General features: G+C 32.4%; 3 protein-coding genes across 3 annotated transcripts; 1 reads left to right on the top strand and 2 right to left on the bottom strand.

Annotated features, from left to right (window-relative positions):
* The first annotated feature begins 6394 nt into the window (after positions 1 to 6394).
* On the top strand, positions 6395 to 10606 carry LOC104108880 (nicotine N-demethylase CYP82E3-like). Its single transcript, XM_009618024.4, has 2 exons — positions 6395 to 7428; positions 9842 to 10606. Exons 1-2 carry the CDS (start codon positions 6490 to 6492, stop codon positions 10466 to 10468), a joined length of 1566 nt encoding a protein of 521 aa, XP_009616319.1. The 5' UTR covers positions 6395 to 6489; the 3' UTR covers positions 10469 to 10606.
* A 2570-nt stretch (positions 10607 to 13176) lies between these two features.
* Positions 13177 to 16677, bottom strand: LOC104108881 (beta-galactosidase 15-like). Its single transcript, XM_009618025.4, has 12 exons — positions 16455 to 16677; positions 16155 to 16243; positions 15965 to 16070; positions 15764 to 15851; positions 15562 to 15680; positions 15303 to 15464; positions 14951 to 15144; positions 14740 to 14843; positions 14516 to 14625; positions 14125 to 14352; positions 13771 to 13985; positions 13177 to 13688 (listed from the first exon to the last, which is right to left on the bottom strand). The coding sequence occupies exons 1-12, from the start codon at positions 16653 to 16655 to the stop codon at positions 13301 to 13303; spliced, it is 2004 nt and encodes a 667-aa protein (XP_009616320.2). The 5' UTR covers positions 16656 to 16677; the 3' UTR covers positions 13177 to 13300.
* A 6534-nt stretch (positions 16678 to 23211) lies between these two features.
* LOC104108882 (non-specific lipid-transfer protein 1-like) lies at positions 23212 to 23694 on the bottom strand. Its single transcript, XM_009618026.4, has one exon. It carries the CDS (start codon positions 23692 to 23694, stop codon positions 23212 to 23214), a length of 483 nt encoding a protein of 160 aa, XP_009616321.2.
* Between the last annotated feature and the right edge of the window lie 568 nt (positions 23695 to 24262).

Below are 24262 nucleotides of genomic sequence, written 5' to 3'. Positions count from 1 at the left end.
ATTGAAGATACATCACTCTTTTAAGTGTGGGGTGGAAGAATTCTTTTAGATCATTAGAAGTATTATATTAGTATGTTAATTTCTTTTCTTTTTTTCAGTTTCGTATTTTTGTTTTTTAGAGTAGTGTAGTATTTTAAGTAATTAATTAAAAAACGAAATTGAAAAATATTGGACTTTTACTGACGATGAATCTCCTAGACAGTTTTCTTGAGGGATTAAAGTCTAGCAAAAAAAATTTAAAAATTAAAAAAATACAAAAGTATGTCTTTTTGTTTTTTAGGTAGTAATATTTTTCCGTGGTTTTTCTTTGTGCCTCGGTTTTTTTTCATGGGATATAGTTTGAATCGGGTAGTAGTTTTTCAATTTTTTAGAGTAGATTAGAATTTAGGAAATAAATGGAGGAATAAATATGAGATTTCTAGGAGCTCTTGACTTGTTTAATAGTAGCATATTTAGACTTTGGCATGTGTAGTACATTTCCTATATTTTAAAATTGATCATGATGCCTTTATAAATTGGATAGCATGTTTTGTGGCGCATATGTCTCATTTACTTTACTTATTTTCACTTTGTGCTTAATGCTTAATATCATGTGGCTTTGTGAATACTTGCATTAGCTGAGAGTCGGAATAAGACCGTCCTTAGTGAGTCATGTGCCATGTATATGTGGTGAGGTTTTTGTGTAGTCTATGTATTGTACTTGTATCTAGAACTTTCCCGATATGTGAGTTGAAGAATGCTCTGTTTGAAAAATGATTTTAGGCTTTCTTTGATATTTTTGAGCATAAATACTTATCACAAATAAAATTTATCCCCAATTAACCCTTTTGAGCCTAAAGACTTTTATTTGGCACCCATGTTATAAGTCTATACCCTTTTTATTCTTAATTAATATTGTTTTGATCCTTTTACCTTTTAAAGCACTTTAAATGTGAAATGAGCGCTAGAAGAAGTAAGAAGGGACTAAGTGTCGGGTGGCTTTTGAGTGAAACCAATGAAAGGAAGAAAGGTTCATTTGTTTTGTAAAAGAATATGTCACTAGTAGAAAGTACAAAAGAGAAAAAAAAATTAGTTGAAAAAAAGAGAAAAAAAAATACAGATGAATAAATTTCTTATTTTTGCTAGTGGAGTGTAAATGACGATAACGCTTACAGAAAAAGAAAATATTTTTGGAGGGTGATCTTGTTTGTGAAATTGAAGTTGGGATTGAAGAATTTGCGCTTAAAGTAATTTTGTGATGTGTTAAAGTGGTTAGGAGGGTGAGTTACTATTACTAAAATATATCCTACATGTCCCTTAGCCCACATTACAACCATGAAAAGTTCTAATTGGTTTTAGATCGAGTGATCCTACATTAGTAGAAATTCACATTAAGGGCAAGCATATGGTACCAATTGCATGCCTGTGACTTCTTTGTGAGAGTGAGCGATTTCTTTGATACATGTGAGTGTTTAAATTTTATTTGATCATGAGATTCAAATGTGTTGATTCAACTTACTCTCTAGTTCTTGTTGTGAGGGCACGTGGTTTCTCGAGGAATAGGTAACATTATTAGACTTCTCTGCGATGTGGGTGTTCGAGCCATGAGTGCATTGTGATGTTGAGTCGATTTTTGATGCTAGGATTGTTATGGGCATGTCGCTATGAATGTTTCTTTTGAAGAATGGCAAAAACAAAAGGGAAAGTGTTTGTGATTCCATATACTCTAGCTTAATTGTTGTTATCAACCATATTCATAGGTGTGGTGTGTTTAGTTGCTTTATGTTCCCTCATGATGTGGTATCTTGAGTTGTTCTTAAGGTAGAAAAGTCTAGGTTGCTCGAGGACGAGCAAGAGTTTAAGTGTGGGGTATTGATGTTCGGTCAAAAATATATATTTTTGTATATGAATTGCCTTACATCTTACTCTATTATTATTGGTTCTAATGTGTAATTGCAATGAATTAAACTAAATTTTAGTATTGTTATGTGTTAGTATTGTTATGTGTAGGAGCCAACCCGAAGTGATGAGGTGGAAAAAAATAAACTAAGTGCAAAAAATATATTCACTGAAGTAGTGAGAGCTCATTGTGAATTGCTTACGGAATATATCTAATTGGACCAAAATGGTATGACTATATAGTGGGCCTAATGATTGTATCATTATGATGCAATGATGGAAACATGCAAATATGTAAAGGAACAAGAAATTATGTGGCAACAACGTTACTGGAACTAGCGGCAGTCCAGCGCCTGGTGCTGGCCTGGATCCTGCACTGCGGAATTTTTCCTATTTCACCCGGGACTTTGATTTTTTCAGCCTTACACACTCCCAACTCATATAAAAGGTGTCCTAAACCTGTATTGGAGAGCAGAGGACGTTTTTGAGAGAAAACATAAGCACAGAGCCGTCGTGGAGGCCGAAATTCATCAAATTTCATCTTTCTTAAACCAAACTTAGTAATTTTTATGTTTCTTTGTATGATTTGTTGTTTTGCTACCATGTTTATATGAATCTAGACTTCAAATTCTAGAATTGTGGTTCTTTCATGACTATTGTTATTCAGATATTGATTTTGCTTTCTTAATTTAACATATTCGTTTATTTATTCAATCTTGCGCTTAATTATTTAATTGCCTGATCACCAATTGAATACTATTTACAAATCTAGAGTTGAACTCAAAAGTGAGAATTTTAGATTGCACATAGGATAGAGTAGAGAAAGTTCTTGACCCTGGGCACTGGGGAACGAATTTGCGGTTAGGATAGACATATACCTAATTGCCTTGCTTGGTTGATGTACAAGAATTATAAATGCATTCTTGTTAGTTCTAATTCCAGAGACATATAGGCATTAGATTAGCTTGAATAGGGGAGTAAGAACTCGACAGTTAACCCTGTCAACTAATGAACTAGATGAATTAGTTAGTCAGTTCAATTGAAGAATACAATATGATTGTTAGATATCACGTAACCCAAGATTATTTTCATCGCATTGACAACATAAAAATATGCTATTCTTTGTTCAAAGTTTACTATTTATTTTTCTTTATTTTAATTAGTTAGAATCAAATGCTTCGGGTTCAATTCTTGTTTAGATAATTGGGATAGTTTAATTTAGTTAATAGTTGATAACAAGTCCTTGTGGGTTTGACAGTCTATCTTATCACTTTATTACTTGACGACCGCGCATACTTGCGTGTGCGTTTGGCTGCAACAGTAAGCCCCACAAATTTTTACTTTCTTAAGTTTATGAATTAATAATATAGTATTATTACACAACAAAATATAAAAGATAAATTAAAATTTCAAGAAAACAAAAAAGAATTAAAGAAACTCATATAAAATAATTTATCTAGCATATTTTATAAGTATAAATAATATAATACTGTTAAAGTTACTATAAAATATAAATCAACTACAACATCTTAACTTTAAAATAATTAAAAATCATATTTTTTAAAAAATATTATCAAATTGCATATTTACCTCCTTAAAAGTAAATACTCAATAAATTTTATCAACACTACAATTTAAAATATTACTCCCTCATGAGTAAATATAAAATAATTTTTAGATAGCACAATGATAAATGTATGAGAATTTTGAGAGACATAGAACTAAGACATGAAGATCTATCAAGTAAAAATATAAATTTTGGTTATATATTTTCTTGAGAAATATTCAAATGATATTCATGCTCACGATATTCTCAATTAGTAAATATGCAATATTATGGTTCGTTATTTGAGTTACTCACAATTTTTATATTCCTATAGATAAAAAGAATTTTAATCATTTATCTGTTAAAGAATTTTGAGAGTCAACAGTAGTAATTAGTAAATTCAACCATGTTGTGCGAGTGATGAGCGTTAAGTATTAAGCGTGTTTAGGACGCACATTCGGATGCTTGGGAGCATAAGCCTCAAAGAACTAAGCCCAACGTAGGGGTGTTCATAAAAACTCGAAAAACCGAACCAAACCGAAAACCAAACCAAACCGGCCAAAAAACTGATATTTTTAGATTTGGTTTGGTTTAGGTTTTAAATTTTAAAAACCGATCAAATTTGGTTTGGTTTTGGTTTTAATAAAAAAAAAGAGAAGCAAACCGACTATAAAAGTAGCTATTTAAATTTATTATTACACATATATATATGTATATTTTTATATAAAGTTTCTAAAATTTTATGGTACATATTAGTTATTTGTATTTGTAATCTAGTTCTTTGCTATTATAATAATCTAATTTTTTGCCTTCTAGTTTGATTGGTAGCTTTCTTTTATTAAGTACAAGAATTTATTTCATGTTAAAAATAATTTATTTTTAATTGAGTACTTAAGTTATTTATCACTATTTGAGTCAATTATCATCAATATATCTTGATAAATAATAGATTTCTCAAAGAACAATTGATTTGATAGCGTTACATTGAAAATGTACTCGCCGGAATATGCGTTTGGTAGTGTATGTCATATTTAGGAAAAAACCGACAAAAAATATAAAAAAAGCGAAAAACCGACAAAAACCGAATCGATAAAAAATCGACTTAATTGGTTTGGTTTGATTTCAATATTTAAAAAACCGACTTATTTAGTTTAATTTTTTTTTAGGGAAAAATCGATCCAAATCGAATCATGAACGCCCTTAGCCCCAGGCATGAAGTCTTCGAGGCTTTAAGATAATGCTCTCGAACCTAGAAAAACCCTTTTAAAACAGTGATGCTAGTACAAGTAAAACACTTATTAATAAAGGGTAATTGAGTCCAAATTGAGTGATTGATTGTGTAATGATTGACTCATATCAATCATTGTACAAGACCTCAACCCACTATCACTAATGTGGCATGACCCATTGAAGTGGTGTAGTATGTGACGCGTACGACGTCGGCTGATCATATTGTTGATAGCATTCACTCGTAGATTACTTAGCTTCCTAGCCAAAGGAAAAATATTATTCTGACGTGTAAGAACTAAATTGCGCGAAAACAACAAATTGTGTATACCTTTACAACCTAGCAGAAATTGTAGAACTCTTGGATTAGTACAATAATGTTTTGTTTTGATATAAAATTTTACATGAATTAATATAATCTCCACATAATTAGTACTACAGCTAGTGTTTGGCTTTCGATGTTAATTTTGCATAAGTTATGCGGATTTTAGTATTGAAAACCAAACACTTCATTATAATTTCAGACTCAAAGACCCTTAATTAGACAATTCTATTTACCACATAACAATCTGTGTATTATTATTCTCATTGTATCATTATATTATTATTAACCTACATATTTATTTGAACGCTCTGCCATTGGAGAAAGGTAATGGGATCGGAGGGCCAAAACCTTGTGTATATTTCATAAAATATGCTTATAAGATTCCTGAAGAGTTTAGGGGCAAGATTAAATATCAAATTTCAGTGGCGTCTGGGTTTAACTTTTCCTGACACGAAGATTATATACTGGTGCATTTTATTAATATTCTCTCCTCATAATTCTAGTTACCCCATCATTTTCAATTTATTTTCGTCACTACATCTGAAGGTCTAATTAAGTTAGCTAGCTTGTTGTTGTATGCAAGATATATATTTGGTTGTTAGCACTTGGCCGGACTATAAAAATAAAGGGAGAAGTAAATATGTGGACGACAAAATGCAAAAATAATGAAAAAGAGATTCCCCCTTACAATGCACTCACGTGATCATATGCTGCAAACATATCCCTCTTGTTCTACAAGTTATGTTGCTTCAATAATTTACTTGCAGCATAAAATAAGTGATACTCCGTGTATTAAATTTAGATGATACATTTTCCTTATTAGTCCGTTTCAGAAAAAATAATATATTTTTATAATTGAAAATAATTCAACTTTAAACTTTTTATTTTATCTTTAATGAAAAACTTTTATAACCACATAAATATTATGACCACATAAAGCTAATAATTCAATTTTAAACTCTTCATTTTAAATTTAATAAAATAAAATTTAATGGTAAGCAAGCTCCACTTCCAACCAAGAGGTTGTGAGTTCAAGTCACCCCAAGAGCAAGGTGGGGAGTTCTTTGAGGGAAGGATGACGAGGGTCTATTGGAAATAGTCTTTCTACCTCATGGTAGGGGTAAGGTTTGCGTACACACTACCCTCCCTAGACTCCACTAGTGAGATTATACTGGGTTGTTGTTGTTGTATTTTAAATTTAATGAAAAGCTTTTATAACCACATAAATATCATGACCCCATAAAGTTTTTACCCCTTAAACTTTTAATATCACAAGTTTCAAAAATAATTTTTTTTTTTTTTTATAAAGTTCGTGGCGAGTTAAACTACCTCTTTTAAATTGAAACGGACAGAGCACATGTTTCTGCACTCAACAAGTGGATACTTCATAAAGTAAAAATCAAATCATCTCCCATAAGTACCTTGGACTTTGTTCTGCACAAACAGAGAAGGCCTCTAACATTTTGCAATATAGTTTTCCTAGTCAGTTCTAGCCTCCTTTTCCTTAGAAATAATGGATTATCATATTTCTTCCCATTTTCAAGCTCTTTTAGGGCTTTTAGCCTTTGTGTTCTTGTCTATTATCTTATGGAGAAGAACACTCACTTCAAGAAAATTAGCCCCTGAAATCCCAGGGGCATGGCCTATTATAGGCCATCTTCGTCAGCTGAGTGGTACTGATAAGAATATCCCATTTCCCCGAATATTGGGCGCTTTGGCAGATAAATATGGACCTGTCTTCACACTGAGAATAGGGATGTACCCCTATTTGATTGTCAACAATTGGGAAGCAGCTAAGGATTGTCTCACAACGCATGATAAGGACTTCGCTGCCCGACCAACTTCTATGGCTGGTGAAAGCATCGGGTACAAGTATGCGAGGTTTACTTATGCTAATTTTGGTCCTTATTATAACCAAGTGCGCAAACTAGCCCTACAACATGTACTCTCGAGTACTAAACTCGAGAAAATGAAACACATACGTGTTTCTGAATTGGAAACTAGCATCAAAGAATTATATTCTTTGACGCTAGGCAAAAACAACATGCAAAAAGTGAATATAAGTAAATGGTTTGAACAATTGACTTTAAACATAATCGTGAAGACAATTTGTGGCAAGAGATATAGCAACATAGAGGAGGATGAAGAGGCACAACGTTTCAGAAAGGCATTTAAGGGCATCATGTTTGTTGTAGGGCAAATTGTTTTATATGACGCAATTCCATTCCCATTGTTCAAATACTTTGATTTCCAAGGTCATATACAATTGATGAACAAAATTTACAAAGACTTAGATTCTATTCTTCAAGGATGGTTGGATGATCATATGATGAACAAGGATGTAAACAATAAGGATCAAGATGCCATAGATGCCATGCTTAAGGTAACACAACTTAATGAATTCAAAGCCTATGGTTTTTCTCAGGCCACTGTGATCAAGTCGACAGTCTTGGTAAGTTTATGTCGCCAATGCTGTTTAATTTTATACTTTCTCCATTTCAATTTATATGCACATATTTTACTTGCACGAGATTTAAGAAAAGAAGGAAGAATTTTAAAACTAGTAACTTTAAGCTATGTCATAGCATTTATGTGGCTAAAACTTTGAGGAAGGAACTCCCCATCATTTTCTAGTCTTTCCATTTTTCCAAGTTCCTACTTGGATTAGAGACACTTGTTACGGTTAAAAATCAATGGATAAGATTTAATTGAATAAAATAAAACTCTAACCATTGTTAAAGTATTTAATTAATTCCTTTATCCATTCTCAAATAATATCTTTTTGCAATCCCATAATTATAGGTACAGATTATCTAAGATTTCTTCTCTTTTTCTCGTAGTAATTTTCTTTTCCGTGAGTTAATTTTTTTTACTTCTACAAAAATAGTAATTTTCTTTCCGCGAGTTAATTTTTTTCACTTTTACAAAATCTTCTTACATTATCATTAAAAATTAAAAAATATTAGAAGTAAGTTCCAATATTTGATAATAATTTAAGAACGGTACAAATGATAGAAGTAAGTTCCAATCTTAGGACCAATTTCAAAGCAACTTTTTTCAACTTAGCCGTGTAAAAGTATCCGCATCAGCGTTCCCAAAGAAGTAAACCGAAAGTATCATGAATTGTTTTTCTTGAGATTTATATAAGGAAAGACTTGAGCAGTTCCTTTAGGACTGGATTTTCATGGTAAAAAACTGAAAGATTTTCTCAACTACCATGATTTTTGGTATTTCCCTGAGAGCAGATATATTTTGGCGCGTAGAGGGAGAAATTATGAAAAGTTCTGGCGTTAAGAGAGACAAAAGATATTATTTGAGAATGGATAAAGAAAGAAATTAAATACGTTTAATCATGGTTAGGATTTATTTTATTCAATTAAATCTCATCCATTAATTTTTAACTATGACAAATGTTCTAATCCAAATAGAAATTTGAAGAAATGGAGAGACTAAAAAATAAATGGGAGTTGAATCCTAACTTTAAAAATTGTGATTTTAAATATCTTACTCGAAATTGCCTCGAGGGGCACTTTCAGTCTCCATTAATAGTTGGTCATTCCCCCCTACGTTACAAAAGTCGATCTGCCCTTATTTTTAAATCCAGATAACATAATCATAAAGAAAATAAAAAATCCAAAAGTTCTTATAGAAAAGGGCGAAAGTGTAATATTCATATAGTTTGGGGCCAATTTTGGCTCTTTTCAATTAGCTTATCCTACTCCTTTTTCTTTCTATTTTCTTTTTCTTTTCCTTTCTGTTTCTTCTTTACAGTCTTTCTTTCATCTAAACTCTATCTGTAAGAAGCTCTATTTTGGGGGGTTTTGAGTGTTGAGAATGGTGTAAGGATTAAACGGTTCACATGATGGTTATGTTAATGGAATCAGTAGGGCTTTTAATAGAGAGATACATAGATAGTAAAAATGAAGAAGAATGGTGGTGTCGTGTATTTGTGTATTCTTGAGAAAATTAAAAGTAAAGTTGTGCATGTGAAGAAGATTGATTTGCCTTTGTGTGCTCCGTAAATGTGTTGTGTGTGTTAATGGAGGAGAGCAATCGGTCGGTGGTGGTGTTCTAATCCCTGTGTGAAATGAGAATTGAGTGCTATCAATTCTAGTGGGTTATGTGGGTGTAGGACTGAAAATTAAGGAGGTAGAACAAGATAGTTATGGTGGAGTAATTGTGTGTATTGTTTTCTGAGTGAATAAGTGCCTAGGTCCTCGTGTATCCATTATGACATCTTTCTGAATGAGCGAAAATGTGAGTGAGAATTATTATGAAGAAGAAAACTTCACACTTCACAGGGTCTGAAATTGCCCCTCAACTATACCAAGAGAACACTTTTGCCCTTTTTCCCTAACAATTTTTGGATTTTTCATTCTTTTTCAGATTTCGTTAGCTGGATTTGAAAATAAGGGCAAATACATGACACTTTTGTAACGGCATGAGGCAAAAACAAAAAGGCCCAACTATTAACGAGGGATGAAAGTGCCTCTATAGGCGGATAGTACATGAGCAATTTTGGCTCTTTTCTATATCTTATAACATGTATGGTTATAAAAGATAATTACTAAGGGAAAAATAAAAGTTTTTACATTCAAATTTAGAAAGAGGTCATTCTTTTTATAACAGATTAAAAAAGAAATTTGGCTGTATAAACTGTAAAGGAGTACCTATTTGATGCACATTTAAGAAAATATTCCCAAAGACTACCTGTCGAAATAAGTAGGATTTTTATTATGGTTACGATTTTTGTGTATTCTAAATGCATAAACTGATGACGCATTACCATATTTTCCACCCCATCTTGGGATTCATTGTAATTACATTTGTTTTCGATCTGTAACAAAATTAAATAATGTATGCAGAGTTTGATCTTAGATGGAAATGACACAACCGCTGTTCATTTGATATGGGTAATGTCCTTATTACTGAACAATCCACATGTTATGAAACAAGGCCAAGAAGAGATAGACATGAAAGTGGGTAAAGAGAGGTGGATTGAAGATACTGACATAAAAAATTTAGTGTACCTTCAGGCTATCGTTAAAGAGACATTGCGCTTGTATCCACCTGTTCCTTTTCTTTTACCACACGAAGCAGTGCAAGATTGTAAAGTGACTGGTTACCACATTCCTAAAGGTACTCGTCTATATATCAATGCGTGGAAAGTACATCGCGATCCTGAAATTTGGTCAGAGCCCGAAAAGTTTATGCCCGATAGATTCTTGACTAGCAAAGCAAATATAGATGCTCGCGGTCAAAATTTTGAATTTATACCGTTTGGTTCTGGGAGACGGTCATGTCCAGGGATAGGTTTTGCGACTTTAGTGACACATCTGACTTTTGGTCGCTTGCTTCAAGGTTTTGATTTTAGTAAGCCATCAAACACGCCAATTGACATGACAGAAGGCGTAGGCGTTACTTTGCCTAAGGTTAATCAAGTTGAAGTTCTAATTACCCCTCGTTTACCTTCTAAGCTTTATTTATTTTGAAAGTGCAAATCATCAATCATGGGTTGAGTAATTAGTGATACTTTAATATGTTTCTCATGTAAATGTTATGGGGCCGTATATGGTCACTTGTAGTGGTTGTGCATGAAATGAATAAACTTCATATAAGTGCAAGTCTTATTTTGTTTCTTGTCTTATTATTGAGTTCTAGTCTTTCCATACTACGCATATACCTACTAACCTTTTTGTTTTCTGAAAAACAATTGTTGCCAGGGATAAATATTAGTACTTCTGCTTATGTATAAGGTACAATAAGTATTTATCACGATCGAAAATTGGAGGACTTAGACCTACACTCGACAAGTGTTTTACTTATATGTATAGGATGTGATAAGTACTTGTCACGACAAAAAATTGGTGGACCGCTACCAATACTCGACAAATGTTCAGTGGAGCTGTTCAAGATTTAATATACATGTATAAAAAGTAATTTTTGATTTATATATGCAGTATAATTATTTATATATACAGTATAATTTTTCGATGAATAGTATTCAAACTTACCACCTACATTTTATCACTACATTGGCTAAAACAAGCAATCTTGCAACATCTTGAGCATTATAAAACCATTTAGCACAGTTGTTATATGCTCCTTCATTTGCTAATGCATCTCCTAGTCTATTTGCTTCCCTGAAGCAATGGATGATTTGAAAGGTATCAAAGAAGGCGCTCATAATTATATTATGTCATAGGGGTCGTTTTGGAATTGAAAATATTGTTTTATGGCTTTGAGAGTTCAATGAGCGTTTGGACACTAGACAAGTTGAAATAAATTAAAAGATAGAAACATGTATGAATGAGACGAGAGATAATATCAAAATAGTATAACTCTTAATATACAAATATTTTGATAATGACTTTGGAACTAAAATTGACGTTAGCGAAATGAGTCCTTATTAGACTATACAATGTTATGATCATTATAAAGTCGTGTTATGCAAAAATGAACGCATAAAAAAACGCCATAGCACTGGTTTGCACGCTCTAACATCCGGTGGAAGAGAGAAAAAATATTAAAACTGAATACTAGACTCTCTCTGTTTCAATTTAAGTGACGTACTTTTCTTATTAGTCTGTTCCAAAAGAAAATGACACATTTCTATATTTAGAATTAATCTAACTTTAAACTTTTCAGTTTATTCACTTTACCCTTAATGAGAAACTTTTATAGCCACACAAATATCATGATCCGGAGGCGTATCCAGGATTTTGAAAGGATGAGTGCACTATTAAGAAGAGGTGGATCCAGAATATAAATTTTATGGGTTCAACCTTTAGTTCTTACGATTGCGTACTCATTACTTGGAATTATAAGTTTAATTTTTTTTAAATAGTAATTTTCTTACATCTATATCTATTTTCCATATTGAAAATATTGGGATCAGTTGAACTCATTGATTATATGCTACATCATACACTACTACTAGTTTTAATATTAACATTTTGTTTAATCATATAAGATTTCACAACGACAAAAGAAGAATAGGAATTTCAATGTGTGAAAATTTTGAAGAATAAACCAAACAAAAAAGAAATAAAAAGAAAAAGTACGTAATTAATACGCAAAAAAAATACCAGACACGCCCATCTCCCGCGGGCGTTTAGTTCTAGAGAAAAAAGAGAGGAAAAAATAACAAGATTGACATAAGATTTGAACTCACAACCTCACCTAGAGAGATACACCTAATAACCATCACATTATATAGTAATACTTTGAGCATGGGTGCACACACATATATTTTTAAAAAAATCGAAAAAATAAAACATTACTATACATGATTTAGGAAGGGGAGCATGAGTTCACGTGCCCCATGGAATCCCCTAGATACGCCACTGTCATGGTCCTACAAAGCTTTTTCCCTTAAGCGTTTAGGACCATATATTTCAAAAGTTTTTTTTTCCTTAAACTTTGTGTCAAGTCAAACTATATCATCTTCATTGAAACGGAGGGAGTAACATTGAGCGGTAGGGGTGTATATAGGTTAGGTTGGTTCGGATTTTCTAATTACCAAACCAAACCAATTGTATCAGGTTATTAAATCTAAATACCAAGCCAAACCAATAAAAGTCAATTTTTTTTTCATAAAGTCTTCATAGCACAAAACGTAAAATTTATGCTCCAAATATTTTTTTAATCCTAGTAAGACAGAACTATATAAGGTGTTTTCAATAAAATAACATAAATATGAGATGAGTCATGGTATTGTACTAAATTATTCAACAATAAAGATAATAAAATTGCATAAAATAAATATTATTAATAAGCCATAATGAAAACAAACATAATTTAAAATTACGACTAATAAGTACTATTATTTACATGACTAACCACTAAAATAAAAATAAGTTATACATTTTATCTAAACCATGAAAAAACTAAAAAAAATAGATATCAACATTATTTTCATTCATAGTACAATTGAATTGAATATTTTATTAGCATTAGCATTAGTATTGATCTTATTTTGGTTTAGGATTTATTTGAGTTACTAACATTTATGGACTATAAAACTTATTGGAGCATCCAAAAATTATAAGCTCAAGCTTGAAATAATACGTTAAAAGATAAAACTATGAAAAAGATTAAGAAATATTTATAAACTACTCTACAATAAATATTTTTATGTAGTAAATATACCAACAAGTTGAAAATCTCAACGAAAACTATTAATTCTCTACTCATAGAATACATCAGATTTATTACTAAATCAACATTCTAAGGAGAAAAATACCCGATCAAAATCAAAGAATTAACAACTAAATTTATTATGTTGTGAAGGAAAAAAGAAAAAAGATTAAGACTTGCAAAAACTAGCAAATGGCCTCGACCACGAGCCTCTTGGCAATATTGTCACAATTAGTCGATCCAAGAACACTTTGAGATGCAACCACAGAACAATTTTCCTTGCCAACACATTCCTTTTGGATTATAGAAAGTACATCACTGTTGCTTTCACAGCTTCCCTTCTCAAAAGAACCACAAGTCCCTTGTGTATCACCAAAGTTTGCAAATTTTATAGCAGAAATTGGTCGACCTTGGCATGATATGTTCATCAACTTATCTTCATATGCATTTCCACAAGCACTTCCAACTCTAACTGTTTGGAAATTTATAAGTGATGGGTTGCCTCCGAATTCTTCAAGCAAGACTATCTCGTTGTCACCATCGTTGGACATGAACGAACGTGGAACATGGTACCTACAAAACAATTAATTACTGAGATCAGTAATTTGTTAAAATACATTGATAGTGTTAAAATAAATTATGATGTGAAACTAACCATCTTTGAGTCGGCTGACCACAATTAGAGTTGCATTTTTTATCACTATATGGACCACGGTAATCACAAGGGTCAGTAGAACAGCCATCTCCTTCTGCCAAATAACTTGGCCAATAACGACCTATGCTTTCACCATTTACCCACGCTAGCCCCTTGCCCAAACCTTGTAAGTCCACCACCACTGGATCATTACCTAATGGAGCTTTAAAAGTAGCCTGACACAAAACAAAATGAGTTTAAACTCTATACATTATACACGAATAATTAAGTAACTTATATTATAATTACAAATAAATTTGTTTAATAAAACAACAATTGGTAACGTGCAAATAAATGATGAGATATTTATGTTACCTTGTACCATGTCATCATCCTATTAATAGGAACATCATGGGATTGCCATTGAGATTCAAAGCGTGAATTTCCAGCATACAACTTATTTTCAAGTCCATGCAGATCAACCTTGTACGACCATTTGTGTGCAGACAAATCTTTAACCACACGTTCATCACCATTTCTTCCAACTATTTCCACTGGACCAGGGACTCCAGTTTGAATCAAATCAAAACGAGCTCCATAGTTCTGTTAAATATATTCCAAGAATTATATAATTCAGTTGTCAACAAAAACTAAAGATTCTTTTTAAGTTACCAAATTAGAAAGAAATATACAATTATCTGTTGTTATAGGCCGTCTTCACATGATATAGTGTTAAGAACATAGAAAGTGTACAAAATAAAGTTACCTGAAGACCAATAGTAGCACTAAGCAGTGCAATCTGATTCTTTCCCGGTTTCAATTTAATCTTATTCTCAAAGACATAATTGAAGATTCCATATGTTGCCCATTTCGACCCTACAAAAAAGTTAAATTTGTGTAAACCAAAGCTAAGTAATACTATATAGCAACCGATTATTCAAATTAACAACTAAAAAAACAAAGAAAAAAATATACATTAGGAATTAATACCTAGATATTGGCCATTGACATAGACATGTAAGATGTGGCCAGTGCCATTCACTCTAAGGGTCATATTATCACTCCAGATTGGATCATCTTTGCCAAGGTTAAAACTGTTTAACAAATAAAAGAAAAATAATAATAATAATTTAACATTGTAATTGGAAAAAAAATTGTAGTTCAAAGCAATTAGAGAAAATTAAAAAGAACAATTAATTACCTTGTCATGTACCACATATAGTCACTAACATCATCAGCTACCTTTTGATCAAGCAATTGATTTGCAGAAATATGACCCTTTCCAAGTAGCACAGTTTCATCAAGTTTCTCAGGCCTCCATGACCATTGTAGAGAAGCTGTCTCACTTTCTCCCTCATTTGACTTCTTCACCATTATGGAAGTTTGAGTATTCACCTATAATTATATTATGATATAAAATTAAATTAATATTCAAGATATCAAATTACTACATAATTCATATGAATTTAACTTCTATATATTGATAGCGTAATACAATCTAGCTAGGAGGTAATTATATGTAACTTCCACAAACAGACCAAGGTTTTAATTACCTTTGCTGTGTTGTAAACCTCAGTCTTGCAATCTGGAAGAATACTAACAGACCAAGCTGGAACATTGTATTTAACACCTTCGTAAGTGATGGTGGCATCTGTGGTTGTATTTGCATTGCTAAAGAAGCAGCTTGATTTGCCATCCAAAGCATAAATTGTAACCTAAAAAAAAGAACGTTTAACATAAAATATTTTTTAAAAAAACCAACAACAAAAAAGATAATATTGATAATACACTATAAATGTTTTATCAACTTACCGAAACGGAATTTCCCAAATCATTGTTTGAAATATTGCCACTGGTAAGTGTTTTCTCCATCGAATGCAATACATCATGGAGTTCTTTCAAATGCCCGTATTTTGGCTGGTTCAAATTTCCTTAAGTAATAAAAAATCAAATTTAGTTAATTAAAAAATAGTAAATAATATTAAAATTAATAGAGTTAAAAGTACTTTATTACCAAATTCATCAAGTGGTGCATCGTAATCATATGTAGTGGTAATATATGGACCGCCAGCTGTTCTGCCAAAGTTTGTCCCACCATGATACTAAAAAATATATATGACGAAACTATATTTTAGAAAAAAATGAAAATATACAAAATAAAGCTAAAGGAAATATAGAAAGAGAATTAATAGAGTATGATCTCGTTATAACTCACCATATAGTAATTTTGGAACGTACCACCAGTTTGAAAGAATCTTGCAACGGCAAATGCAAGGTCCTCTGCTGTTCTATGAGGATCTCTGCCACCCCAATTCTTGAACCTTTTACGAGTTTAAGAGTTATGTAAATTAAAAATAATTTTAATTAGAGATAATAAAAAAAAGACATTTGTTTTTATAACTTACCATCCAGTCCAGTTTTCAGTCCACATCTTTGGGCTATTGGGATTGTTAGGAGTAAACTGATCACAGTACCAGCCATTGCACGTATTTATCTGTCACAAAATATAGTTTTATTCCATCAATACACTTAAAAGTAATACTACTAATACATAGAAATATTAACTTGCATGCAATGACAATGTAAAACTTTTAGCACAATCATACCATTAATTGGTAACCTAATAAAAATGATAACTAGAATAGAATATTTTTCACTAGAAATCTTATATATTAAAAAATGTAAGAAGAATAAGAACAATTTACCATGGGTTGAGGAGCATCATTCTGCTGACACATAATCCATGGAACTCCAATATTAAGAGATTGAGCCATGTTTGAACACCAATCAATATAAGCTTTACCAGCATCTCCATAAGCTGTCTCTACATTACCATATTCATTCTCAATTTGTGCAAGAATAATAGGACCTCCTTGAGATGCAAATAGCTTCTCTTCTTTTACCATGTTAACTATCAATGATGTGAAGTTTTTCATCTCATCCTAATATACAAAAGAAAAAAATTATACAGTATATCAAACACGGATTTAAAGTTCTTTTGGGCATTCAACCAAACTCATTATTTTCCGTTCAAGTTAAGGATACATATAACAGATAAAAATTGTATAAAGTTAATAAAACTGATTTTAGGTTCTAGATAGATTTTCTTGTGCAAATTTTAGTATGTATGTGTATTACCATAAAAACACTGTTAGCTGTGCGCAACTGAACGCCAGGCATATTGTGCAACCACACTGGAAATCCTCTGCATAATTGAAGGAGACAAATAAAAACATGAAAATACAAATAAAAAGGCCAATGAACTAATTAGAGATGATTGTGAAATAATTATCAGATTATTACCCATAGTTCCATTCAGCACAAACATAAGGTCCAATACGAAGAACAGCATAAAGTCCTTCATCTTGAATTGTTTTCAGAAACCTTATCAGATCTAAATTTCCAGTAAAATTGTATTCGCGACGAAGTGGCTCGTGGGCATTCCAGAATACATAGGTTTCAATTGCATCAAGTCCACCTTCCTTGGCTTTCTTTATCAGATCAGGCCACATCTACAAAAACATCAACCAAAACAAAGCAAATTTTTTAAAGATTTATACACTGATCATAAAAGAGTAGTAAAGAATATATAGTACTCGTAAGAAACTAGAGTTTAATTTACTTGAGCAGTGCTTCTAGGGTAATGAATGGAACCGGATAAAAGAACTTTTCTTTCACCATTAATGGTGATGGCTCTTCCGTCATGAGAAACTTGATAAGCATCACAAGTGCTAATAACTAAAACTAAAAAGAAAAATAAAAGACTTTTGAAGGAAACCATTGTTGAAGGTAGAAAAAAGATATAATTAATGCAGATTGTGTATTAAGGAAGGTATATATAGAAATCTGGTACGTAGGATCAGGTTCAATCTTAGTCAATCTCGGTCAGCAAGAGATTTGAATTGATAATGATACCAAAAGTTGTTAGGATAAAGCTAATTAACCATAGAGTTTAATTTTTATACATTACTACGAATTTTTGTACTATTAGGTTACCTAAAAAAATAAATTCTGAAAATCATCCATAAAAAGTGGAACTACAAACCTGAATAAACGGATAATGTAAAATTTCATTACTGTATATAAGTAAGTGTTTAATTTCTATACTGCAAAGGAAAAAGTTAGTAAAATTATCAGCTTATCTAAACGATAAGCACATAATAAGTATGTATATTATTATTATTCTAGAAGGGAGAATTTGTAGTTTGAATCCAAAACAATTTCTGGCGGGACAATTTCTTCGTGTAACATTTGAAAACTTCCTTAATTCAAATTTGCAAAACCTTCATTGTTTTGGAGTCCATATTATTATAGCTCAAAGCATAAATTTTAAAGTACCCTTACAAAGAGATAAATTATTCAAAGCAATTGAGTTACTGATTATAAAAAATCAGTTGTCTTCGCCTTTTCTAATTAAGCTTAACAATATTATAGATAGGGGTGTAGAAGGAAACTCGAAAAATCGAATCAAATCAAAAATCAAACCAACTCACTAGAAAAAATAATTTTTTATTTTATTTGATTTGGTATGAAATTTAAGAAAAGTAAAATCCGCGATATTTGGTGTGCTTTCGTTTTATAGCCAACATATACCTTCTTAGTATTTTGTTTTTGCACAAATATATTATTTTTTTATAAATATTATCTTTATTTCACATTATTTCTTTTTGTTTTACATGGAAGTTAGCTTGGGCTTGAACACCGGATGGTCCAATTGTACAAGTGCTCATTGGATTGATGGCCTTTTACCCCCTTTTCACCGGTTGCAAAATCCGTAATATTCATCATAATACCGAAAACAAGAAAAAGAAAGCCTCGCGTTTCATTACAAGAAATTGAGGATATGACGGCATTTATTTAGTGACATTTGAAATAAATATTGGGAAAAAAAGAATTTCCTATATTTATGAAAAAATATCGTAAACTTAATGATATTTGATACAAAATGTCGTACAATCATCGATATGTGATATAAAATATCGTAAAAATAACGATATTTGATACAAAATATCGTAAAATAACGATATTTAATACAAAATATTAAAAAATAGCTTTTATTATAAATATCATATATGTAACGACCCAACCGGTCGTTTTGAGCATTTGCACTTCGCTCAGTAGTTTACGGGTGTGAGTAGCTCCGTATGATATATTTTGATTTGTGTGAATCGTCAGTTTTGGTTTTCAGGTTATTCGGGACTGATTTGGAAGAATGATTCACAACTATGAAGTTTTAAATTTGAAAGAGTTGACCAAGTTTGACTTTTTAGCATTTGACCTCGAATTGGAATTTTGATGGTTCTGTTAGCTCAGTTGGGTGATTTTAGACTTAAGAGCGCGTCCGGATTGTGATTTGGATGTCCGTGGTTGAATTTGGCTCGAAATGACGAAAGTTAAAATTTTGAAAAGTTTGATCGGGAGCGGATTTTTTGATATCGGAGTCGGATTCCGATTCCGGAAATTAAAATAGGTACGTAATATAAAATTTGACTTGTGTGCAAAATTTGAGGTCAATCGGATATGATTTGATATGTTTCGGCATCGGTTGTGGGAGTTGAAGTTTCAGAGTTCATAGATTTTGATTTGAGGTGCGATTCGTCGCTTTGATGTTGTTGGATGTGATTTGAGGCTGTGAGTAAGTCTGTGTTATGTTATGGGACTTGTTGGTATATTTGGTTGAGGTCTCGGGGACCTCGGGTGAGTTTCGGATGGTTAACGGATCAAATTCGGACTTAAGGAAAATGCTGGAACTGCTGCCTCTGGTGTGATCGCATTTGCGAGGGTCTTGGCCGCAGGTGCGGCGGGGTTGGCGCAGATGCGAGACTGGGGCTGGCCTAGGGTTTTTGCAGCTGCGGCGATTTTTGCGCAAAAGCGCGACTGCAGATGTGGTCCTAAGCATCGCAGAAGCAGAGGCTCGCTGAGTAAGTGAGGTCCGCAGAAGCATAATTCCTTCCGCAAAAGCGGATGCGCAGGTGCGAGCCCAGGCACTGCAGGTGCGTGAATGCCTGGGCAGTGTTAAAAATGAGGGTTTTCAAGATTTTTCTCATTTTGGAGCTCGGTTTGGACGACTTTGGAGAGGAATATTTTCACACAACTTGGGGTAAGTGTTCTTGACTTTAAAGAGGTAATTGGGGGTGTTGGCCTAAAGTTCATAATATGAATTTTTGAGTTTTGAACATCGATTTAGAGTCGGAATTGAGTGAAATCAGTATGGTTGAACTTGTAATTGGATGGGTTGTCGGATTTTATGAGTTTCGTCGGATTCCGAGAAGTGGTCCCCACGGGCGATTTTTGGAGTGTAATTTCGAATTTTGTGGGAAAATATTGGTATTTTGATATGGAATTAATTTCTATAAATTGTGTGGACTGAATTAAATTTATTGTGGCTAGATTCGAGCCGTTTAGAAGTTGATACGCGTAGAATGGAATTTTTGGAGCATTGTTTAGCTTGCTCGACATTAGATTCGGCTTGTTCGAGGTAAGTAACTCTTCTAATCTTGGAGTTGAGGGTATGAACCCTGAATATACGTATTATGTGAATTGTTTGGAAGTGACACACATGCTAGGTGACGGGCGTGTGGGCGTGCACCATAGAAATTATGACGTAATTATTTCCGTAGAAATTTGTAGTCAAATATCTTGGCATTTTCTATGCAGTTTTATATGTTGAAAAAATTTAGCTGAGAATCATATTAAAAATCATGTTGAGGCTATGTGCCAGTATTATTGAGACCCTCAAAGGTCATATTACTGTGAATTATTTATTTAAATTAAAATTTCATACTCAGTCATATTCATTTCATTACATATCATATATCAGTCTCTGTTGTTATTTATTGATACATCATATTATCATTTTCGGGCTATTTTCATGACATTGTAAGCCCATGAGAGAGAGACTGGAGAGATTGATGACTGAGTGAGGGCGAGGGCCTGATTGATTCTGATATTGATACTAATTTATGATAGCGCTTGGGCTGAAGAAGCCCATCCGGAGTCTGCACACACCCCCAGTGAGCGTGGTTGATATTATATAGAGATGGATCTTCTCCACAGGGCTGGATTGGCCTTCCTCGGTGCTTCGTGACTTAGAGTCAGTGATGTATATGTTCTGGGATGGATCTTCCCTGAGCCGTAGGGCCATATACAATACCGAGTAGTTGAGTATTTGAGAGTGTGAACCTGGAGATGGATCTTCTCCACAGGGATGGATTGCCCTTCCTCGGTACTGGGTGACTTATAGTCAGTGATATATATATTCCGGAATGGATCTTCCCTGGGCCGTATGGGCCATATACAATACCGAGTGGTTGAGTATTCGAGAGTGTGAGCACATGAGGCTGCCAGCATGGTGCATCGCATACAGTATTGCATTGACATGCACACATGACATACAAGCATAGAGATGTATTTTTCTCATGTTGTACGGTATCACATCATTCATAATTTCTCACACATGTTGACAGATGGGCATAGTGATGCATTTATTTTACACGGGTTATCTGCAAATAAAATGAAACATCTTATTTATTATTGAAAGAATTTTGAAAAAATTATTATTTTCAAACTTATTTATATTTTTGGAAACTCCAGTAAATGATTTGGGTTTTCATTGATGTACTTGAAAGGGCACAACTATTTTCAAAAATCATGATTTTGTTGAGCATTGATTGTTGAGTTACTTCTGGTATTACTTGTTTCATATTGTTATGAACTATTGTTGGTTATGGAAGTTGGACTCTGACCTTGGTACAAGCTCGTCACTACTTTCAACCTAAGGTTAGGTTTGTTACTTATTGAGTACATGTGGTTAGTTATGCTCATACTACACTTCTGCACCTTGCATGGAGATGTTGGCTGCTGATGTTGCTGTGTTCGTTGGGAGCTGGATCTGAAGATGTATCTGTGTTCTGGTTGTAACTGCATCTTGTTCATGGTAGCCTTAGATTTATAAGAATCTGTTTATGTACATTTCCAACAGATGAGGTATTTATTTCATACCAGCTTTGTATACTCTATTCTTAGAAGCTCATGATTTGTACTACCAGTTCTTGGGAAAATGTATTGGTTTTAGATATTTTCTTTTAATTAATTGCCTTGTTAATTTTATTGGAATTGGATAGTTGGTAATTGGCTTACCTAGCGGGTTGGGTTAAGTGTCATCACGACCAGTTGAATTTTGGGTCGTGACAATATATTTGTCGGTAATTAACAATATGTACATCTAATGTTGAAAATTTCCCTGCATTTATTCGTTGTTAAATCATTCTTGTCTAGAAGGGGGGAAAAACCCATTCTTTATGATAAAAGTACATATTTAAAATCACTACAAAGAATATAAGGAAAATTAGAAGTAAAATGAGTTTAGTGATATTTAGAACTAACAATAGAAAATAAGGAAAAAAAACAACCTCTATACTTAATATACATTTTTTCTGTTTAATATTACATAAAACTAATGACATTAAACGAAAATGACATAATTATTCTGATGGTTGATTGTAATTGTCACAATAAAGTAGAATTTGTGACACATATATATATATATATATATATATATATATATATATATATATATATATATATATATATATATATATATATATATATATATATATATATATATATATAAGAGTGCCAAAGAGTGCTGACATGGCATATCTCTTTGGCCAGGATTATTATTTACTTCTTTTATCTCATTTTTTTGGCCTTTTCCTCATTTCCCCCTTATTTTTCCTTATTTTTAGGTTATTTTGCCAATATTCTGAAATAACTGACTGAACCTGAATAGACTCTTTCGGTTATCTTTATCGATACGACGATTTAATACTCAATCATTTAACGGAAACGCAAGAGGTTTTCTTCTACACTGCATCACCATATTTGAGGTTAAATGCAAATCATGTTAACAAGTTTACAAGTAGATATGCAAATTATCATTTTAATTCTGTATGGAATAGTAATGAAGAATCTCTAGCGGCCTCCCGAATTAGCTGATGCTGTAAAAGAAGAAAAAGGAGACGGTAGAAGAATATTAGCAAAGCTAAAAATAATTAAGCATTAACTAAACCACAATATACTTGCAAATAAATGTAGCAACTAGCAAATAACATTTAAACGGAATATACATAACCCGGGAAAGAAAGAAACAAAAAGGTAAGGAGAAAAAAAAAAAAAAAAAAGATTTACCTTATATATACTTATTACACCAAAAGAATCTTTACATTATCAAACAAAAATGTTGTAGAAAATCTGCTGTCTAACTTTTAGGTTATTAATTTCACTTCTTGTGACAGATTTAAATTTACTAATTTTAGTTTAGTTTTACCTCATTTACTATAATGTGCAGGTTACCGCGCGAACCATGCTTGCTCTAGAACATTACAGGTAGTAGGTTGTTTAGTTAAACTTTTTATGGACAGTGACTTGATACGGTAAATATATTTTTATACTGCATAGAACTTAAAATCTAAAAAATGGAGATAAGAAAAGAACTGACAGTTCACAATTGAAGCTTCTTGAAATTGGAAAGTCAAGTTTGACCCCACATTTCTGAGGAAGAGTTTGAGCTGCATCCTCTTTTAGATTTGAGTAACGCTTAGCAGCATTCTTGAGACAGATACATACTGTTCTCTGATCAGTCACTGTTAGAGCCATCCCTTTGAGATTTCTGACACCATTACAGCATGCAGGATAAGGTTGTACATCTTGAGTAAGATAAGTGATGCACGGGGCCAAGGAAGTTTCAACTTCACCACAAGTTATTGTGGCTTGTCCAGGTTGTACCATGAATTTGACCATTGTTAATATGACTATCATCAAGATTGCAACATTTTCCATTTTCTCTACTTTCATGTTGAGAAAGATGTAGAAGTTAGTTTGTGGGTTCTTGGTTGTGATTGGGGGTATTTTATACTCTACAGGATCAAGGGCGGAATTAGTCATGTGTAAGTAGTGGTGGCAATGAATAAAAAAATAGTTATTCATCCATATTATCTACTAAAAAATAGGTTGGATAATCAACTTTTTAAAAATCTATAGATAAAATCCATATTATTCGCTTGAAAAAAGGATAACCAATGAGTTTCACTATTATATTGCAAAGACTCAAACAAAGGATTTCTCAAGTTTGGAAGACTAGGAATTCTCCCAAAAGTGGTCACATATTCAAGAAGTCATTATCCACCGGTTAACCCATTTTTTATCCGTATAAAATATGAATCAGGTCGGATAATAAATCCGTTTTTACATTACTCATTTTTTATCTTCCCATATCTGACTAGACCCCCCTCCCCCTCCCCCCGCCACCCCTATGTGTTTTTGTCCAAATTCTATACTTGTCACTTAAAAAAATTCATTTGAATATATGTAAAAATTATTAATTTAAAATCCGTTAATTAAAAAAGATTAGAATTCAAACTCATAAGTTTCAAATCCTGATTTAGCCTGTTGTTTAGACATTTTTGAACTAACACCATAGATATTAATTATTGTTATAACTTGTTAATATTAG

Source organism: Nicotiana tomentosiformis, chromosome 8 (assembly GCF_000390325.3).
Source record: "Nicotiana tomentosiformis chromosome 8, ASM39032v3, whole genome shotgun sequence".
Taxonomy (NCBI): Eukaryota; Viridiplantae; Streptophyta; class Magnoliopsida; order Solanales; family Solanaceae; genus Nicotiana; species Nicotiana tomentosiformis.
Note: the sequence above shows the minus strand (reverse complement) of the source record. Positions and strands in the feature narration are given on the sequence as shown.

Bases quoted from the DNA above. Each gene is read 5' to 3' on its own strand.
- LOC104108880 (XM_009618024.4), top strand. From the start codon at position 6,490: ATGGATTATCATATTTCTTCCCATTTTCAAGCTCTTTTAGGGCTTTTA. The intron at 7,429-9,841 runs GTAAGTTTATGT...TAATGTATGCAG, and splicing joins TGATCAAGTCGACAGTCTTG to AGTTTGATCTTAGATGGAAA.
- LOC104108881 (XM_009618025.4), bottom strand. From the start codon at position 16,655: ATGGTAAAAGAAGAGAAGCTATTTGCATCTCAAGGAGGTCCTATTATT. The intron at 15,852-15,964 runs GTGAGTTATAAC...TATATTTTTTAG, and splicing joins CGTTCCAAAATTACTATATG to TATCATGGTGGGACAAACTT. The intron at 13,689-13,770 runs GTTAGTTTCACA...ATTGTTTTGTAG, and splicing joins GGTCAGCCGACTCAAAGATG to GTACCATGTTCCACGTTCGT.
- LOC104108882 (XM_009618026.4), bottom strand. From the start codon at position 23,694: ATGACTAATTCCGCCCTTGATCCTGTAGAGTATAAAATACCCCCAATC.